Below are 17670 nucleotides of genomic sequence, written 5' to 3' on the forward strand. Positions count from 1 at the left end.
CCCTATCAAGACTCTCCGTTTCTCACTTACCTCTTAATTTTCGTGATATAGCGTTTTGAGTGGCGTAACTCAACGCCTAGCTTTGTCATGTTACTAAAACAGGGCAATAAAAATATTTAATTCTCCAGAGTGTGAATCGAAGCCACCGTGCTTCTACACCATGACGGCTTTTTGTTTTGTTTCATATCATCATCATCATCATCATCAGCCTGTCCTCGTCCACTGCTGGACATAGGCCTCTCCAATGGCACGCCACTGAGCTCGATCTTCGGCTCTTCGCATCCAGCTGTTGCCCGCCACTTTGCGAATATCGTCACCCCATCTAGCTCGAGGACGTCCTACATTACGCTTGCCGAGGCGTGGTCTCCACTCTAGAACGCGCTTACCTCAACGGTCATCGGTTCTGCGGCAAATATGAACAGCCCATTGCCACTTCAGCCTGCTAATCCTTTGGGCTATGTCGATAGCATTGGTTCTCTGTCGGATAACTTCATTTTGAATTCGATCCTTCAGAGATACTCCAAGCATAGCCCTTTTCATAGCACGCTGAGTGTGCTAAACTGGTAATCGCACCAATTATTTCATATAATAATTCAAAATTCATGAATGAGAGCGATGTGCTAGCTCTAAGTTTAAGTAAACCTTTCTCTAACTCGTACTTGAGTCCTAGTTAAAGTCTCAACTAATATAATAATTAAGAAAAAATCCTTCACTCTAAATACTTCTAGATATTCGTAACACAAAAACAACTAACAGCGTAAAAATATTAAATCATATATTTTTATTGAAGTCCACCGAACCGTGCTATATACTAGTACGATGTTTGCGTTATATAATTTAGCGTACGTGCGATCGCGCGTTTTGTGGCCTCGATGTGAAATGTGCTACGCAATGGATTATGGTTGGAATTTTAAATTTGAACCCCTTAAGGGTTTTGAATTAATCTCTACTCTAACTATATGAAACTACTATAATAAAATAGTAAAAAAAATGTGTTTCTTCAATTATTATCATTTTTTTTCTATCTGCCTGTCGGTCTGTCTGTAAACGCACATCTTCTAAACTAATAGTTGGATTTGAAGGATTTTATTAGTTATTAAGCCTGCGCAGGCTATATTTGATTTTGATTGCTACCATATATGGTATGGTTCTATAGAACTGTAGTGTTATGGTTCTATAGAACTGTTCTAGCTAAATTGTAAGAAATAATTAAATGGGTCATTAACATGAGTTCTTGAGCGTGATGAGCAAATAAAATTTGAAAATTTGGAACATCCGATCAACAACCATAACAGTCCAGTCCAACCCAGACTGCAAGAAATAATAAAATGCTGCCCTACTAAAAGTTTATAAGCATGTCCCATTGACATATAAAAAATTTAATATGTGACGAATGTGATAGTCCAGCTAAATTTTAAGAAATAATAAAATGTCGCTTTAGTAGCATTTGGTAGCCAATTTTAAATCGACTAATTAAAATTTAGGCCGTCTTGGCTTGGCTTGATCTCGTTATGTTACGAGAGCGGAGAATAAATATAATTTAAGAGTGAATCAAATTTTGGTGGAACGAATAACGGAGTGTCTTGATATTCTATGCGTACCACTTGCTGCAAGTTTCAACCACAAACCACCAAGGCTGGAATAGGGAAATAGCATGGCAATGGCTATAAAATCCGCGCGAAAGTTACGGGCAGCCACTGGTATAATACTGGCACGGTATGTCTTTTTAATATAAAGTTATAGAATTCTGTATACAATTTTCTTAATATTTTTCATACTGCAGTAAAAAATTGAGTGGCTTTTTTAAACGCGACAGGAGATGTGTTATCATTTCCTATTCGAGGTAATGTTTATTGTAAAAAAATATTTTTCTTATTTCTTTTGTTTCTGGTTTCCGGATATGAGTTCAATTTCTTTTTCTTTGTGCAAGTTACGAGTATATTATAAGGTACATAAGGTGAGAGTATAGTTGTTTCTATACTGCGGATTATGAACTTGCTATAAAATTTCTTTGTTAGATAAAGTATCGGAAAAATTATGTGATAGGCGTTAAAAATATAAACTTTATTTAATAAATTTCTTAGTATAAAACAAAGTGTGACTGGCGACGACGTGACGTGACGGCGTGACTTTGACGAAAATTGTAAAATTGAGTATCTTAACGCTAGGTTCCCTCTGCCTACCCCGCTGTGTGCGGGATACAGCGTGAAGTAGATTTCATTTTTGATTTAATAATAATAAGTACAAAATATAAAGTAGATTAATTTATTAATTCAATTGAATTTTCCTCCTGAAGGATTATTATTATATGTTTAAACCTTTACAACGAAGCGATGTCGTTGAACTTGAGAATAATATATAATATAAATACGTAATAACTTCCTCGAATGTCGCATTATTACCTGCACTACACTACAGCTTCATAAACACCACTCGATCTTATTAGATTGTTATTGTGCAATAGGAAGTGCATACTTCGTTGCATCTCAACCGGTCCGTTGCATTTTGTCGATAGTTTTAGTTTTAAATTCATTTGTAAAATATAAATGAATTGATTATTTGTTTTCTAGAAATGTTTCTATTATAGAATGTTTCTTTTTTTTCTGTGGGTGTGTTTGTTTTTTGTGAGGTGTGTTGAGAGAATTATTTTGGTAAGGTTTTTTTTGCTTATTTGTAAAGGTCAGATTTAGATTAGAAGTCTTATATTTTTATGTATATTATTATTTTATTTTGAAATTAGTAAATGTGTGTGTAAGAAGTCAAGTGACATAATAACAAATAACCACTACTCATGCACTTAAATCATACTGAAACTACTTAACGAGTGTCTTAGGAGATTTCGCCGAATTCGAAAGTGGAGAAAGGAGTGTCTTAACACTAGGTTCCCTCTGCTTGTTATGTGCGGGATACTGCGTGAAACTGATTTTATTTATTTTGTCATAGAACATATATCGTTAATTATTTAATTTTATGTTTGTTGCAGGTAATATATCAACTTATACTTAATAACGTCTTTTATCATTTATTTATCGATTATTAATCGACTCTATTATCATTTATTAATCGATTCTTAATTAACGAAATATTCGCTTAATTAACACAGAAAAGATACACTCTAAAGTATCTATGAATTATAATAAAAAAATGTATATTATTAATATAAAGTGTAAAAATATGAATAATGGATGGAAACGACGAATTTGATTTGTAAAAGAATGTATTCGAATTGATAATCCAAATTAATCATTATATTTAGGTGTTTACAATTAATAGAAAAGATATAGACATCTAGCGGTAAAAAGAAGTACTATTAAAGACATATTACATGATGGTTCAGCTACTCCAATATAGATGGCATTGTGAGCTCATGTCGTACGGGAAATAAGCATGAATAAAAAATACTAAAAATATATATATGTATAAACAGACGTTTTTTATATATATTTGAAAATTTAATTTTATATATTACTATTTTTTAATATTTTATAACATATTAAATTTTGAAACATGAATCTCTTTATTATTTTATGAAATTAGTAATATTTACTACACACATTAATTATTTTAAGACCAATTTAAAAAAAAAAAAAGGAAACGTATTTTTACACTTAAATTTCTTTATTAACAAGTTTGAATATAATATAATTATGTACATACTTAATTATAATTGTTTTAAACATAAACAACTAAAAGTACTTTGTGACATAAATAGTTCTTTAGCGTACAATGACTACAAACACTCAGCAAGCAATACTTAAACACTGTCATAACACTAGCCAATCTTCTTTGATCATATCGGAGGCTTTCTCCGCTATCATTATCACTGGTGCGTTGGGGTTCCCACTGATGATAGTGGGCATGATACTGGCGTCCACCACTCTTAAATTTGCTACTCCATGAACTCTTAATCTTGAGTCTACAACAGCATTCTGGTCGTGATTAGGACCCATCTTGCAAGTACCAGTTGGATGGTATATGGTAAACGTGAAATGCTTCAGACTACACTCCCAATATTCGTCACTAAATAGAGCATGTTGTTGACACCCCGGCAATGGAATGTTATGAGGCCGTGAACCATATCTTTGGAAAGCTGTTGTATTTGATAAGGCAAACGCGATTCGTATACCTTCCGTCAATACTTTTATATCTTCCTTATAAGCAAAGTAATTGGGCTCTATTGATGGAGGTTGGAAAGGGTTGCGACTCTTTAATTTTACCCAACCAGAACTTTTGGGACGTAAAAGTAGAGGCAATATAGTCCAAGTCTCAGCTTCTTCGATAGGCTTATATACAGTATTGTATACTCTGTCGCGTAAATTCAATATCTTCCGTATTTGTTCACCACCATCAGAGTTGACTGAACTAGGTGCGAAATGGAACTGAACGTCCGGCCAGTTCCCTGATGAAGGAGCGTATTTGGTGTTGACAAAAGCCAGACCTTCCACGCCTTGCGTTGTCATGGGGCCTTTTTCGTATAGAATATAGTTCATAGCAACAGATAGTGATTGAAAACGATCTTTTTTAAATGTAATTGGCTTGTTAACTACAAATGTTAGGCCACCTAAGCCGACGTGGTCTTGTAAATTGTGTCCAACTTTAAGATTTGCCACCAGAGGTATGCCATGCTCGCGTAAATGGTCTGCTGGACCGATACCGCTCAGCATCATAATCTGAGGAGTAGCTAAAGCGCCAGCGGACATTATAATTTCTCTCTTTATACGAACTTTGTGTTTTTCACCGTGGCGATAGAATTCTACACCGTAAGCTTGTTTTTTGACTGGGTTTATTAATATTCTAGTTACTTGCGATTGCAACGCTATATGTAAATTATCTCTGTTGCGTATTGGCCTAAGAAAAGCTTTTGCAGTACTACATCTGCTTCCTCGACGCATAGTAGCTTGAGTTAACATAAAACCCGTTTGTTTTGCACCGTTTATATCGCGAAATTCGTAACCTAGTTCCATGCCGCCTTTCAAAAAGGTCACTGATAACGGTGTTCGCCACGGAGCTTCTTGCACGGTCAAATATCCACCTGTCGAATGATAAGGTGTGTTTGCTAAATACGGATTTCGATTATCTTCAGATTTTAAAAAGTATGGTAATACTTGATCATACGACCAACCAGGGTTGCCCAGTGCCTCCCACAGATCGTAGTCGTTTCGATTGCCTCTCACATACACCATAGCATTGAGGACGCTGCAACCGCCGAGTACTTTGCCTCTGGGCCAGTTGCAACGATCACCGTTCATGGCGAGGCAGTAGGAACGATTTTTGGAAGGTGTTGTTTGAAATTTCCAATCCATTTCGGACAGTTGCGTATATCCGGCTAGGGCTGGGATGTCGGAGATTTCGTTTTCATCTAGTCCGGCTTCGAGAAGCAATACTGTCCAGTTGCCAATCTCGGAGAGCCGTGAAGCGACGACTGCGCCTGCGGAGCCCCCGCCAACTATCACAAAGTCGTAAATCGGCAATATCTGAAAAATGAAATGAGGGCTATTAGAAATATAAAATATAAAAAAGTTATATTGTATGATACATCATTCAGTATCGACTCGTTAGTTGTAGAGCTCACTGTGTCTTAGATGGAATATTACAAGGTCGTTCTTTATATAACAATACTGTAGAATAGACAATATTTTAAAGTAAACATTTGTGGTGTTAAACCTATGACATTAAATGCAGCTTCGCGCTATATTCCACACGCAGCAGGGTAGGTAGAGGGAAACTCCGTTCTCCACTTTCTGCCAAATTCTGTACGCATTGCGTGTTGAGTGGCAGAACTCAACGCCGTGCTTTGCCTGGACACCAGATCCTTATCCGTCGTTTATTATAAATTTTAAATTTAAACCCATACTTTCCTCTGTTATGCTGGTGAGTGAATTTATTCTCAAAATATTTTTTACATGTGGTTGAAATTTTTAACTACTTACGTTGTTGATATCTGTGACATACGACTCCGGGTCGTATTGCTGGTATCTGAAGTACGTGATTCCGAGAGCCAGGAGTGGTATCAGCCCCAGCACGGTGATGGGAGAAGGTGCTAAGCTTGCCAACGCGCCTGCCGCCTCCATCGTTACCTTCCCAATACATTTACGTCTACGCTAATATGTACAACTTATCCTACCAATCACAACTAAATCCAATTTTCTAACTTTTTTCTTTGCTCCTCAGCCGATATTATTTTTGGCGTATAATTTCGTATACCGGCTTTCTTCGGTGTGGGTCCCGCTTTTAATTTAGCTTTTTCAGTTTCGCTAAGGTAACCTTTCAATTTAGCACTTTTTATATCGTCCTTATCGTCTAATATCTGTTTGTAGCGTTTATCTTTGGGAATTTTTATCGGTTTATATATTTCTTTGTTTATATCCTTGTAATGATTGTTCTTATATAAGGATGTGCAATAGTAATCACTATTGGATGAACCGTCAGATCGACTCTCGCAGGCGCTTGAGCCGCTTCGATACCCGCTACTTTCGTTCGAAGAGTTATCGCTTTTGAAGCTCTCTGCACTTCTCCTAGCCCTGTGACGCCTGTAGTCTTTCCTGTCGTAGTCGCTCGTTCGATAATCGACAGACGATATTCTATATTGTATGGAGTCTTCGTATTTGTCCTGGTATTTCTTCACTGACGCAACGCTGTTGTGAGCGATGTACGATTGCTCTTGACCCATGATGCAGAACTCGGTCGTAATCTCTGGAGTCGATTTTGAATTCTGAAAATAAAATTTTATTGCTTAGTATTATAGTTTATATTTTTGTAGTAAATTTTGGTACATTTATTAGTCCTATTTTTTTTTGTTTATTATTAGATCCATTTAAAAATAGAAATATGTTTATTAGTGATATAGAGACGTGGTAATTCTATTAAATACAATTTAAATTATTCTCGTCAAAACGTATCGTAAACAAGTCAAAGTTATATTTAAATAAATGTAAATTGAGGTTAAATCTGGCAAAGATTTTTAGTAAAATATTTTTAATGACTTTATTTATATTCCGAAAATTTCATAACCTATATAAAATACATTAGCCGTTATGGCTCAATAAGGATCTGTATCCATACATTAGAGTCAGAACTCTAAAATTATATATAATGAATGCTTAAAATGTCAATGTATCGTATGTGTAAAACACATAACAGCTTTTTTTCAGCGGTTTCTACTGCAAACAGAGCGGACCCATTAAGGACTCCGTGCAACTCTCAAGAGTAAACATATTTGTATTTCCACTAATAAATAGTCAGGAGGACAGGACTGAATGAACAGTAAGAGTTAATTAGTCAGGCGGAAAGTACTGAGAGTGAGCGGAAAGAGTTGAAATTAATTCTAACTCTAAAGCTCATGTAAAGACTGGAGTGAAGTAAAAGTAATCACGAAATAAAATACTCTTTATTGATGGAAATGTACACCTATCTTATTTAATAAAAGTTCGTTCCGCTTAAGCATTACCCGCTCATTTCTCTTTCGCTATGGAAGTTGGAAACCGGTTTTTAAATAAGTAGAGAAAAACGTTCTAAAGTTATACAAGTACAAGAAAACTTTTAGAAGTTTTATTAATAGATATAGAATTATAAAATTAGGCCAAAAACAGCGTCAGTCATTCAACTAGCAAGTCTGCGATAGTTGACTCACTAGCGAGCGGAGTGGAATCACAAAGATTCATATCCCGAGTTCATCACTCGCTGTTCAGTCGAGTCAGTTAAGACCCTTCTGATGGCAATTTTGCCATGTATCGCCGGAGTTTATATGCGCTCGAACTGAACGCAACGATAGCGCGATCTAATTTCCTACAGACCCATCTGTTATCAGTTGTGTAAAACATTAATATGTAATATATATTATGATATAAACATAGTAACATATGTATTAATTTGATGTATTTATTCACTAACTTAACAAGAGGGAGGGTGGGGGGGGGGATCAGGTAGGCAGGGTAAACCGACTAAATCGTGAAAAAGTTGAGATATAAAAATAAACATAGTAAACATTTTTTTTTTTTTTTAAAATATCGCCTACTATGATATTATTATATTTTGATTATTATATATATTATATTTTGATACTATTTTTGAGATATTTCAAAAAATAATCTTATGATCTATTAATAATAATTATGCTTAAACATATTTTTAATGTATTATATAACTATTTATAAGTTATTTTTTTTAATAATTGGTAATATTTCAAAATAAAAAAAAAATATTTGCAATATTAAAAATATCAAAATAAAGCTTGCATTAGGTATATTGTACAGCGCCATCTATGGAAAATTTAAGATACTTTTTGACAACAATCTTACTACTGCTTACGTTTGCCATGGTTGTGTATTCAATACATTTTAGTTGTAATTATAATAAAATTAATTTTTTACCATTATTATAAACAGCTGTACAGTTAAAACATTGTCATCAAATAAACAGATAAATAACTGTTTTAAATTCCCAAAAATATACAGTTTGTATAAAATAGTTTTAGAAGCCCTGCTCTTTATATACCTACGTGTTTTGCATTTTTAATTATATTCTTTTACACACTACAAATATAAAGAAATATATACAAAAATAATATTTTCGCATTATTTAATTATTGTTTATAGATAAAAATCTAAATGTAAAATCTTATATAAAAAAAAACTTTTAAATCCATTCGAAATTTAAAATCATTAATCGAGTAACAAAATTTAACCCCAACCTGCCCACTTTAGAGGTTCAAGTTACTCACGGAACTTTCACTATTAAGTTGTTCAACTAAAGAGATGTGCATTTATTGTTTTCTCTATTCTCAATCATCAAACAAGTTCATCATTTGTTTGGAGAATTCTTTTAGACGAGTTATACATATTATTATGTATGAAGAACAATTGAAATGTTTCTTCATATGTATGAACTTCAATGCTTTTTAAATTCCTTATTTAGACATCGATTAATTGATCTACATATGCTACCTACGAAGGAGCTTTAATTTCAGTTAATTTGGCAGAAGTCAAATTCCAGTGGGTTTGTTTTTTTTATTTGCTTATTCATATCATAGATATTAAACTCATATAATGAATCAATATCGTTTTGTTAAAAATATTCAATGAAAACGTTGCGATAGATCAATTTGTTCTTTATTCTCTACCAAAAATCGTATTGTTTGTTAAGTGGCGGAACTGAACGCCGCACTGAGCGATGCTAACCCACCAATTCATGTGCCGTCATATAGTTATAATTGCACAACTATAGCTAGCTATTAGGATAATAAAAGTACTAAGTACGGGTGGGGGCGCGGCGTTTAGTTCAGCCATTCAACACACAATGCCTCAAGAATCCGGAAGGTGGGAGTGTTTTAATGGGAACGTTGTGTCTTAACACTGGGTTCCCAGGTTACCTCTGCTTACCCTGCAGTTTGCGGGATGCAACGTGAAGCTATAAATAAAACAATATAATAAAAGTGTTTTGCTGCAGTTTGCTTGTTATAGAATGAAACGTTGGGCGTGGCGATAAAATAATAATTTTTATTGCAAAGAAAAACAGTACTTTGTCTATGTAACGAAATAATAATAAATCGTGGATTAGGAATAAGACATTTTGTATAAGAAATTTGTATTAATCAAGTCCTTTGAGAACTGGGGAACGGAAACGGACATCTCGATGGGATGTTGGCCCGTTTATTGTCCGCACCTTTTGTATCTCATTTACTTTTAAAACGCATTAGCCCGCATGTAGCTGGGTAGGCAGAGGGAGCCGAATTCTGGAGGCATTGCGTAGTGAGTGCGGAACTGAACTCCGTGTTGTGCCTCGACACCAGAGCGAAGATACAAAATGTCAAATATTTCATTTCCTCTAGTAGGAATCGATCCCACAACGTGATCGTGCATATACAATAGGGTTTTGTTTTGTTTTTAATGTAAGCAATTTCAAAATATGTAAAATTTTATGTAATTTGTACTATAGTATCGAAAATACGTACAACTTAGAACAAAAGTGAAGCGCGCACTTGTAACTCTATTAAAGCGTGAAGTTTCGCATTTCTATTCAATTTTTTTTCTTTTCACAAGAACACCTGTGTCAATTGAATTTTATTTAACGTTTAAAGATATTACAAAAAGAATAAAGGATGAGTAAATATTATTTTTATGATGAAAATTGCTAACATCAATGTTGAACGTTCAGAACAAACAACTTTGATGCTCCAACTCTTCATATTTCTGAAAGTGTTTTGTTAACGCAAATAATATAATGTATTATTCAAATAAGGTACTCCAGTAAGAGGTTTGTCAAAACTTAGCAAAGAAAAAGATGGATAAACATTCCTTCTCTTTGGTTTCGCTATTTAAAGAAGAATTCTCTATTTACCTAGACGCCATGTGAAATAAGTGATTTCTCACTATATTTAATACTCTTTATTAGTTCAGTCGAGGTGTGACTGAAAACGCGACAGGTCGTGGGTTTGATTTTTGCTCAAGGAAATGAAACGTTTAATATTTTCATTGTTCTTGCTCTGTTAACAGTGCGACGCGTGGCGTTAAGTTCCGCTACTCAACACAAAAAATGCTATTTGCGGGTTACAGCATGAAGCAAAAAAAAATTGTAAATTATACAAAAAATTATGTATATTTCGATATACAGTTATAAAGTTTATAACATCCTGTTTTACTAATACCTTAACAATTTTAATAATCGAATTAGCCTCGCCAGATTCGGCATATGGTCGGAGTTTTTAAGGACATAACTGTATTTAATGATAACATTTTTAGTTTATCAACGTATAAATGACGCACGAACGATACCCTGGTCTTCATCCTGCTGTACCGTTACCGCTAGCGGTAGTGGTGTTCTGCACTGGTGGTTTCTTCTACTATGCTTTGCTTTTACATATTGCTATTGCTATGCTAACATAATATATTTGAAATGCGCGAAGTTAGACTTGTATATTATTGTGGTATTTCATTCAAGTATATATGAATGATTGGGTTTATGTCTTCTTCTTCTTCCTCCTGGCATTAATCCCGGCTATTGCCAGGGTCTTCCTTCCTACTCAACCTACTCCACTTTGCACGTCTTTTGCGTCCTCGGTGGTTAGACCATTGGCTCTCATGTCCTGCATCACGACATCAAACCAGCGCTTCCTTGGGCGTCCGGGAGGTCTCACGCCAGAATGATTGAGTTTATGTATTTATTCAAATTAATTTTTATTTGTTAGATACATAAATGGAAAAAGATTTGTAATTTATTTCTCTTTTGTATGAATAAAAATAATAACTATCAAAAAAGAGCTTTTTTCGAATATCAAGAATATTCTCGTTGAATGACGGAATACAACGCCGTTAATTCTTGCAAAAAATACCTCAGATTTACCTTTTTATATACGACGCCCTCATTACTGCTCTTGGTACTTTGGTGGTCAGTAACGTTCATATGATATTGTTTGTGAAGAAAAGTTCTCGCAATAACGATAGAAAGTTATTCTAGCAAAGCATTAAATTTTATTATGTTAGTATGTTAATATAAATTAATCTAAAGCACTAAGTGTGACCTGTAAACGCGACAGGTTGAATATTTAATTCCCACTCGAAATATAATATTTAATATTTCCATTTTCTTCGTTCTGGTGTTCAGGCTAATCGCGGCGTTCAGTTCCGCCATTCAATTCGTAGTGGCTCTAGAATTCGACGGAAAAACTCTACTGTATTCAAATATGGACTCCAAAAGACCAGTTATTGCGAAATTTGGAAGTTCTTAAATGTAACATACGATCATCTTACATTTATTTTGGCATCGGTCGACCTAGTTTCTTGCAAATTTCACAAAATAACCAATTCATTAAGTCCAAATTGAATTGAAAGCTCTTATTTTTTTTAAATAACTAAGTTATATTCACAGAGTAAATAAATAAAGAAAATGTTATTATATGTAATAGGTAGTATTTACGAAAAAATATTCTATATTTTAATCAATAAAATTGGCTAAAGGTTATTAGAATACCCAAAGTATAATATAGATGATGGTTATTATTTACACATACATTGCTTCATAATTACAAAATATTTTTTATATTAAGAAAACATAAACATATAGGCCAGTCGTGGCGCAGCGGCACAAGCGTGTAACTGTAAACGCGACAGGTTTAGGTTCGATTCCCACTCGAGCAAAAGAAATATTTTATATTTTCATTTCCTCGCTCTGGTCTTGATGATAGCGCGGGATTGAGTTTCGAAACGCAACACGCAATGCCTCCAGAATTCGGCGAAAAGTGGGGGAACAGAGTGTTTTAACACTATGCTCTCTTTGACAACCCTACACGCGTGATATAGCGTGAAACTAAAAAAAATATTAAATGAAAAAAATAAACAGACAGCTACGTAATTTATATATATACTAGCGACCCTCTTGCGGCTTCGCCCGCTTTAACTACTGGATTATTCATGTAATGTATGCTTGCAAAGCACTTAAGATAATGTGAAAAATAATTAAACCCTAATGCAACCCGCATTTTTGTAGTTTCAATAAAGATTTTCCAATTGTTTTACACAGCAAGGATTTTTTAGTAGGTACCGTAATTTTAAATCTGTGCTACTAATCTTTTCAAGTACTTATTAAAATATATTTAAATGACTATTTTTAGATAGTTAAATGACTATTTTTAAACGGAAGAAATTATAAACAAAAACCTACCTACTAATAACTACTACAAAAAATATGAAACCAAATATATCGCGCTGAAATAATACATTCAACTCCAATTATCCAATACGTGCAAACGCATCTAAATCTTCGTTGCTATAACGGCAGGCGGTTTTCGAGCTTGTGGTTAATGCTGAAGAGGGTATTCTGTCCCTGATGAAAAGCAAGCACTACGTGGCTGCCTGTGAGGAAAATTAAATAGAATGCATCGGCCGGGAATCGAACCCGGGCCGCCCGCGTGGCAGGCGAGCATTCTACCACTGAACCACCGATGCGTGTAAGGCAGGTGGGCGCGGCGGACGCATGGCGAGTGGCGAGCCGTTTCGCAGCAAGGATTTTTTGATATTGTAACAACTTCTAAAGTACTTATTAAAATGAAAAACAGTAAAAGACAGTGTTGATCTACATTAAATGGCCAACGTAACTAATATATTTATTTATATGCTGACAGGAAGGGATAAGTGAAACTTGAGTAACATACAGCTGATGTGTCAACGGCGGGATGTGTCAACAATTAAATGCGTTTTTCTGTAAAACTATTCGCAACTTCGAAATAATTTAAAAAGCAAATTTTATCTTCGTTTAACGTAGAAAATTAATAAAGTATTTTAAAGGATAAGGATTAATACCATTATGGAAAAATATCCCTCACAATAAAAAATATATTGAAATTATTATTTTTAGACAGAAAAATGATCACTACACGTTATTCTTAAAAGATACGAATATGCTCTCGCGGACTTTTTTGTAGATCTTATTAAGAGGAACAATACTCTAGTACATTTTTTCATGTAGTACTTACCATTAGAGCAGCGCATGCGCGAAAGTGTCTCAACGGGTAGGACTTTATACACATTTATCGTATTTATGTTAATTTACATAAGAATGTACAAATAATAAACTATATATAAACCTTCTACGAAAAACACTCGACTTAATGGTGAAGACCGCATCAAAATCCGTTGGGTGGTTTAGAAGAAGAAGAGTTAGAAACAACAGACAGACACGAAAAGCGACTTTGTTTTATAAGATATAGGATAGGATACACATGCATATATACGTATATATGGTAACGATATCTATAGCGATATTACGAGTGCTCTAAAATGGACCTCAGGTCGAGCACCGTCCTCGTTAAAGCAGGTTTTGTTTCATAAAGCTTGAATCTGAACTTAATGGCGTATAACATTTACTTACCTACTTTTAAATATATTTATTGATTTTTCACAATCGCTATATTGATGACGCGGCGCAGCGGCACAAGTGTGGGTTCGGTGCCCATTTGGGGGATAATATTTTCATTTCCTCGATCTGGTGGTGGGTAACAAGGTACAGTGCGGCGTTGTATTCTGTCACTTAGGCGGAAAGTGAAGAACGAAGTGTCTTGACGTTAGATTCCCTCTGCCATATAATGTGAGTTAAGATTAAGGCTATTTTGATCTAAGCTTCCTAAAAAAATTGCTTACAATTTTTATTCGTTTGTTCTGACTATTTTAACTTATAAAATATAAGTTTTAACTAATTTTTGCTAAGTACCCAACACGCAATGTCTCCAGAATTCAGTGAAAAATGGGTAACGAAGATATTTTAATTGGAACGGAGTATCCTAACACTAGGTTCCCAAGTTCCCCTCTGCTTACCCTCATATATGCGGAATAAGCGTGAAGCGAAAAATAAAACATTATATAATTAAACTATTTAAATTGAAATATTTTAAGTTTTTATGTCAACAGTGACCATATGAAGGTATATGCTGTTAGCACACTGACTACTATTACACAAACTGTAAATAAGGTTTACTTAAGTTTTGCAACCGTTTAAAAAATACACCTAGAATCGATTTGTATACGTAACGTATTGGATTTCAAATTTTAAATATTTTTTTATTTAAAAATCTTTCTTTGATTTTATCTGAATTTTAATTAATATTTTGTTTTTAAATAAAACAAAGTCAGCTTCACGCGGAACCTAAAGTTGGGAACGGAGTGACTTAACACTAGGTTCCCTCTGCCTACCGTGCTGTGTGCGGGATACAGCGTGAAGCTGATTTAATAATAGAACAGGGAAACAGACATCGCTATACGCCCATTGAGAATATATCTTCATATTGGTATTTAAATAAGCTTTATTTAAAGTCAGTATTCGTATGAAGTAGCTATATAATAAACTAGCGGCTTCGCCTGCGTGAACTAAGTTATTATTAATTTCTGTCTCCATGAGTACCTACGTCCTATAAGTGACGTCCATGCAAAATTTGAGACTCCTAGCATTTGTAGTAACGAAGTTTCATACAAACTTTCAACCCCAAAAACAACCCCATAGAAGTCGAAGATTGCAAATTCCCGTCTTAGCACCTACTTTCTATAAGTAACTCCTATGCAAAATTTGAGATTCCTAGTACATATAGTTTCTGAGATTTCGTGATCAGTGAGTGACCTTTCGATTTTATATATATAGACTAATTAAATTTTTAATTCTTTGAATAATATTTTAACAAGTTTTAAAAATATACAGTGTTAATTAAATCGTATTTGAACTTTCATATATATAAAGTAAAAATGTTATATCATACGTTTAAACTGCTTTAGTATGTTTAATAAGATTTTATGAAGTAATTACGTACGCAGTATGTACTTATACATGCCTTATAAGGAATTTTAATGGACCACGCAACGGACAAGTATGTCAATAGGTACACTGTATTCTCTGTGTGCTTTTAATATAATGAATAATGTAGTGCGAATCTCTGGTTGTTTGATATGATGTGAAGAATAAATAGGCTGTCGTGATACCATATATGTTTACCTAATTGCTAAGTGGTAAGTTACTTGAGTGAGTTATTCTTAGCAGTAGGTTTTTGTATTATATGACTGCAAATACGAGTCATAGGTATATTAGAATTTATGTAACTTATAAATAAATTACACTCTTTCCCATTTTTACTTCTCAATAACCAAAGAGCAAAGGAAATATTTAATATTTTCATTTCTTCGCTCTGGTATCGAGGAAAAAAACGCGGCGTTTGGTTCCGCCAATGCCTCTTGAATTTGGCGGAGAGTTAGGAACGGAAGTGTCTTAATGGACATGGAGTGGTTCTCAGGTTTCTTCTGCCTACCCTGCTATACTTATGCGTGATACAGCGAGAAGCTGAAAAAAAAAACACTAAAAGCACCTTAATTGTTTACTAGCAAAGATAGCTATATAAAAGTTGTCCCAACAATTTAAGTCATCCAGGATATGTATTCATAATCATTAAGTAGAATATCGAATAATATAGGGAATCCGCTGGATTCAAAGGGCGCAGGATCCTATAGAGTGGTGAGCATTGGAGGAGGCCTATGTCCAGCAGTGAACTTTAAAAGGCTGATGGATGGATGGATGGAAGTAGAATAAGTGGTTAACCGGTCAGTCACTTCTATAGTCACTATTATTTCTCGTCCATACATTTCACCACTTAAATAGACAGGTTTAGGTGTACGTGAGCTGTACCGCGTCAGTTTGTTTTTAATTCGATTCGTGACCAACTTTGTTCGAGAAGCCTCTTACTTGTATTTCATCATTTTACATTTTATGAGCGTAAAATAAGATTTTTTACATAAATAAGAAAAATATCTATTGGGATTCAATATCGATGTCTTACGACTGTAAAGCATAAACAAGGATAGGCAAAAGGAACCTGGTAGCAGTGTGGCAGAACACAATGCCGACCTTTGCCTCGTTACCGGAGCGCAGAAATAGAAATGTTAATTGTTTCATTTCCTCAAGTGGAAATCATTTGCCCCTCATCATCATCATCTCATCATTTCCCCTGCGCCATATTTGACACTAAAACTGATTTTAGCTCTAAAGCTATAAAACCACTAGCCGATTTAGATCGGGATTCTTAAGGAACTTTAATTAATCGAAGGTTGGTAGAAACTAAGAAATTTAGTTCACGTGACACTATATGTGAGAATCACGTCTCTATATTTATCTTCATAAGAGAAAGCCTCGGTCAGTTTGTTTTGTTTATTCAACGGTTAAACGGTTACTGCTAATTGAAATTGTGTAACTTTAGTCTAAGAATCACTCTCCATTTCTGTCCCCACGTAATATCTTCAGGGTGGCAGTACGTGGTTGCTTTGCTTAATGATGATGATGACGATTGGTATAGGGTGTCAGGTTGTCAATCGAATTATATAACTGTACCTATATGTTTTATTTATGGTCTGGCCATAAATACTGTTGCAATTAAAAATAAAAAATATATTACTTTTGAATTTGGAATCTGTAATTTTTATACGTGTCGGAGAAGAAGGTGGTTGGGACCGGTGCTTGTTCCGATCTCACTTCTTATGTCGACAGATATAACCGACATCGTACTTCTGATAAGTTACGCGGAACATCTCTTATTTTAAGAAAGTGAAAAGATAATGATTTAGCTAAAAATAATATATTTAACTAAAGCTTTTTAAGTATTATTGCTCCAGCGTTTAATATGTTAAATGATTTTTCGCACCTTTTGAATGCATAATACATGCAAATTTGTGCATTGTGCATGCAAAAGGTAGGATAAATTGAAAGAATTAAAAGTTACTTGCAGTCAATATATTTTTTCCCCGTCCATAGCAGGGTAGGCAGATGGAACCTGGAGCTTTGTGTTAAGACACTCCGTTCCCATTGAGACAATGCCACTTAAGGAGCCTTAACGGTTCGCTTTGCCTTACCAAAGAGAGGAAATCGAACTCACAACCTGTCGCACTTGTTATTCTGCACCACGTCTGGTCTCACTAATTTGATGCTTGCTCAAAAAAGATAAATCACGGCCGTTACGCAAAGTTGCGGCAATGATTGTACTAATGACATAAATGTACGGACGAAACAGAATTTAGCATTTGAACGATTTCACAATATACGTATTGCGGCATAGTGGAGATGTCTGTGTCTATTGGGCTTTAAGGTGAAGATATATTATTTTTGTATTGCGTTGTTATTTTTTTCCAGCTTCACGCAGTATCCCGCATGTAG

At 34.6% G+C, this 17670-nt stretch overlaps 3 protein-coding genes across 4 annotated transcripts in view; 1 reads left to right on the top strand and 2 right to left on the bottom strand.

Annotated features, from left to right (window-relative positions):
• Flo2 (flotillin-2) overlaps positions 1 to 17670 on the top strand; it is a 220877-nt gene that overhangs the window by 97243 nt on the left and 105964 nt on the right. The gene's annotated exons all lie outside the window — the stretch shown is intronic.
• On the bottom strand, positions 3600 to 6071 carry LOC146540427 (glucose dehydrogenase [FAD, quinone]). Its single transcript, XM_085197909.1, has 2 exons — positions 5931 to 6071; positions 3600 to 5474 (listed from the first exon to the last, which is right to left on the bottom strand). Exons 1-2 carry the CDS (start codon positions 6069 to 6071, stop codon positions 3765 to 3767), a joined length of 1851 nt encoding a protein of 616 aa, XP_085054035.1. The 3' UTR covers positions 3600 to 3764.
• LOC146540428 (uncharacterized) lies at positions 6134 to 6670 on the bottom strand. The gene has a single exon (XM_085197920.1). It carries the CDS (start codon positions 6668 to 6670, stop codon positions 6134 to 6136), a length of 537 nt encoding a protein of 178 aa, XP_085054046.1.

This window comes from Heliconius melpomene, chromosome 2 (assembly GCF_056956725.1).
Source record: "Heliconius melpomene rosina isolate 202511_hmr_F chromosome 2, ASM5695672v1, whole genome shotgun sequence".
NCBI lineage: Eukaryota > Metazoa > Arthropoda > Insecta > Lepidoptera > Nymphalidae > Heliconius > Heliconius melpomene.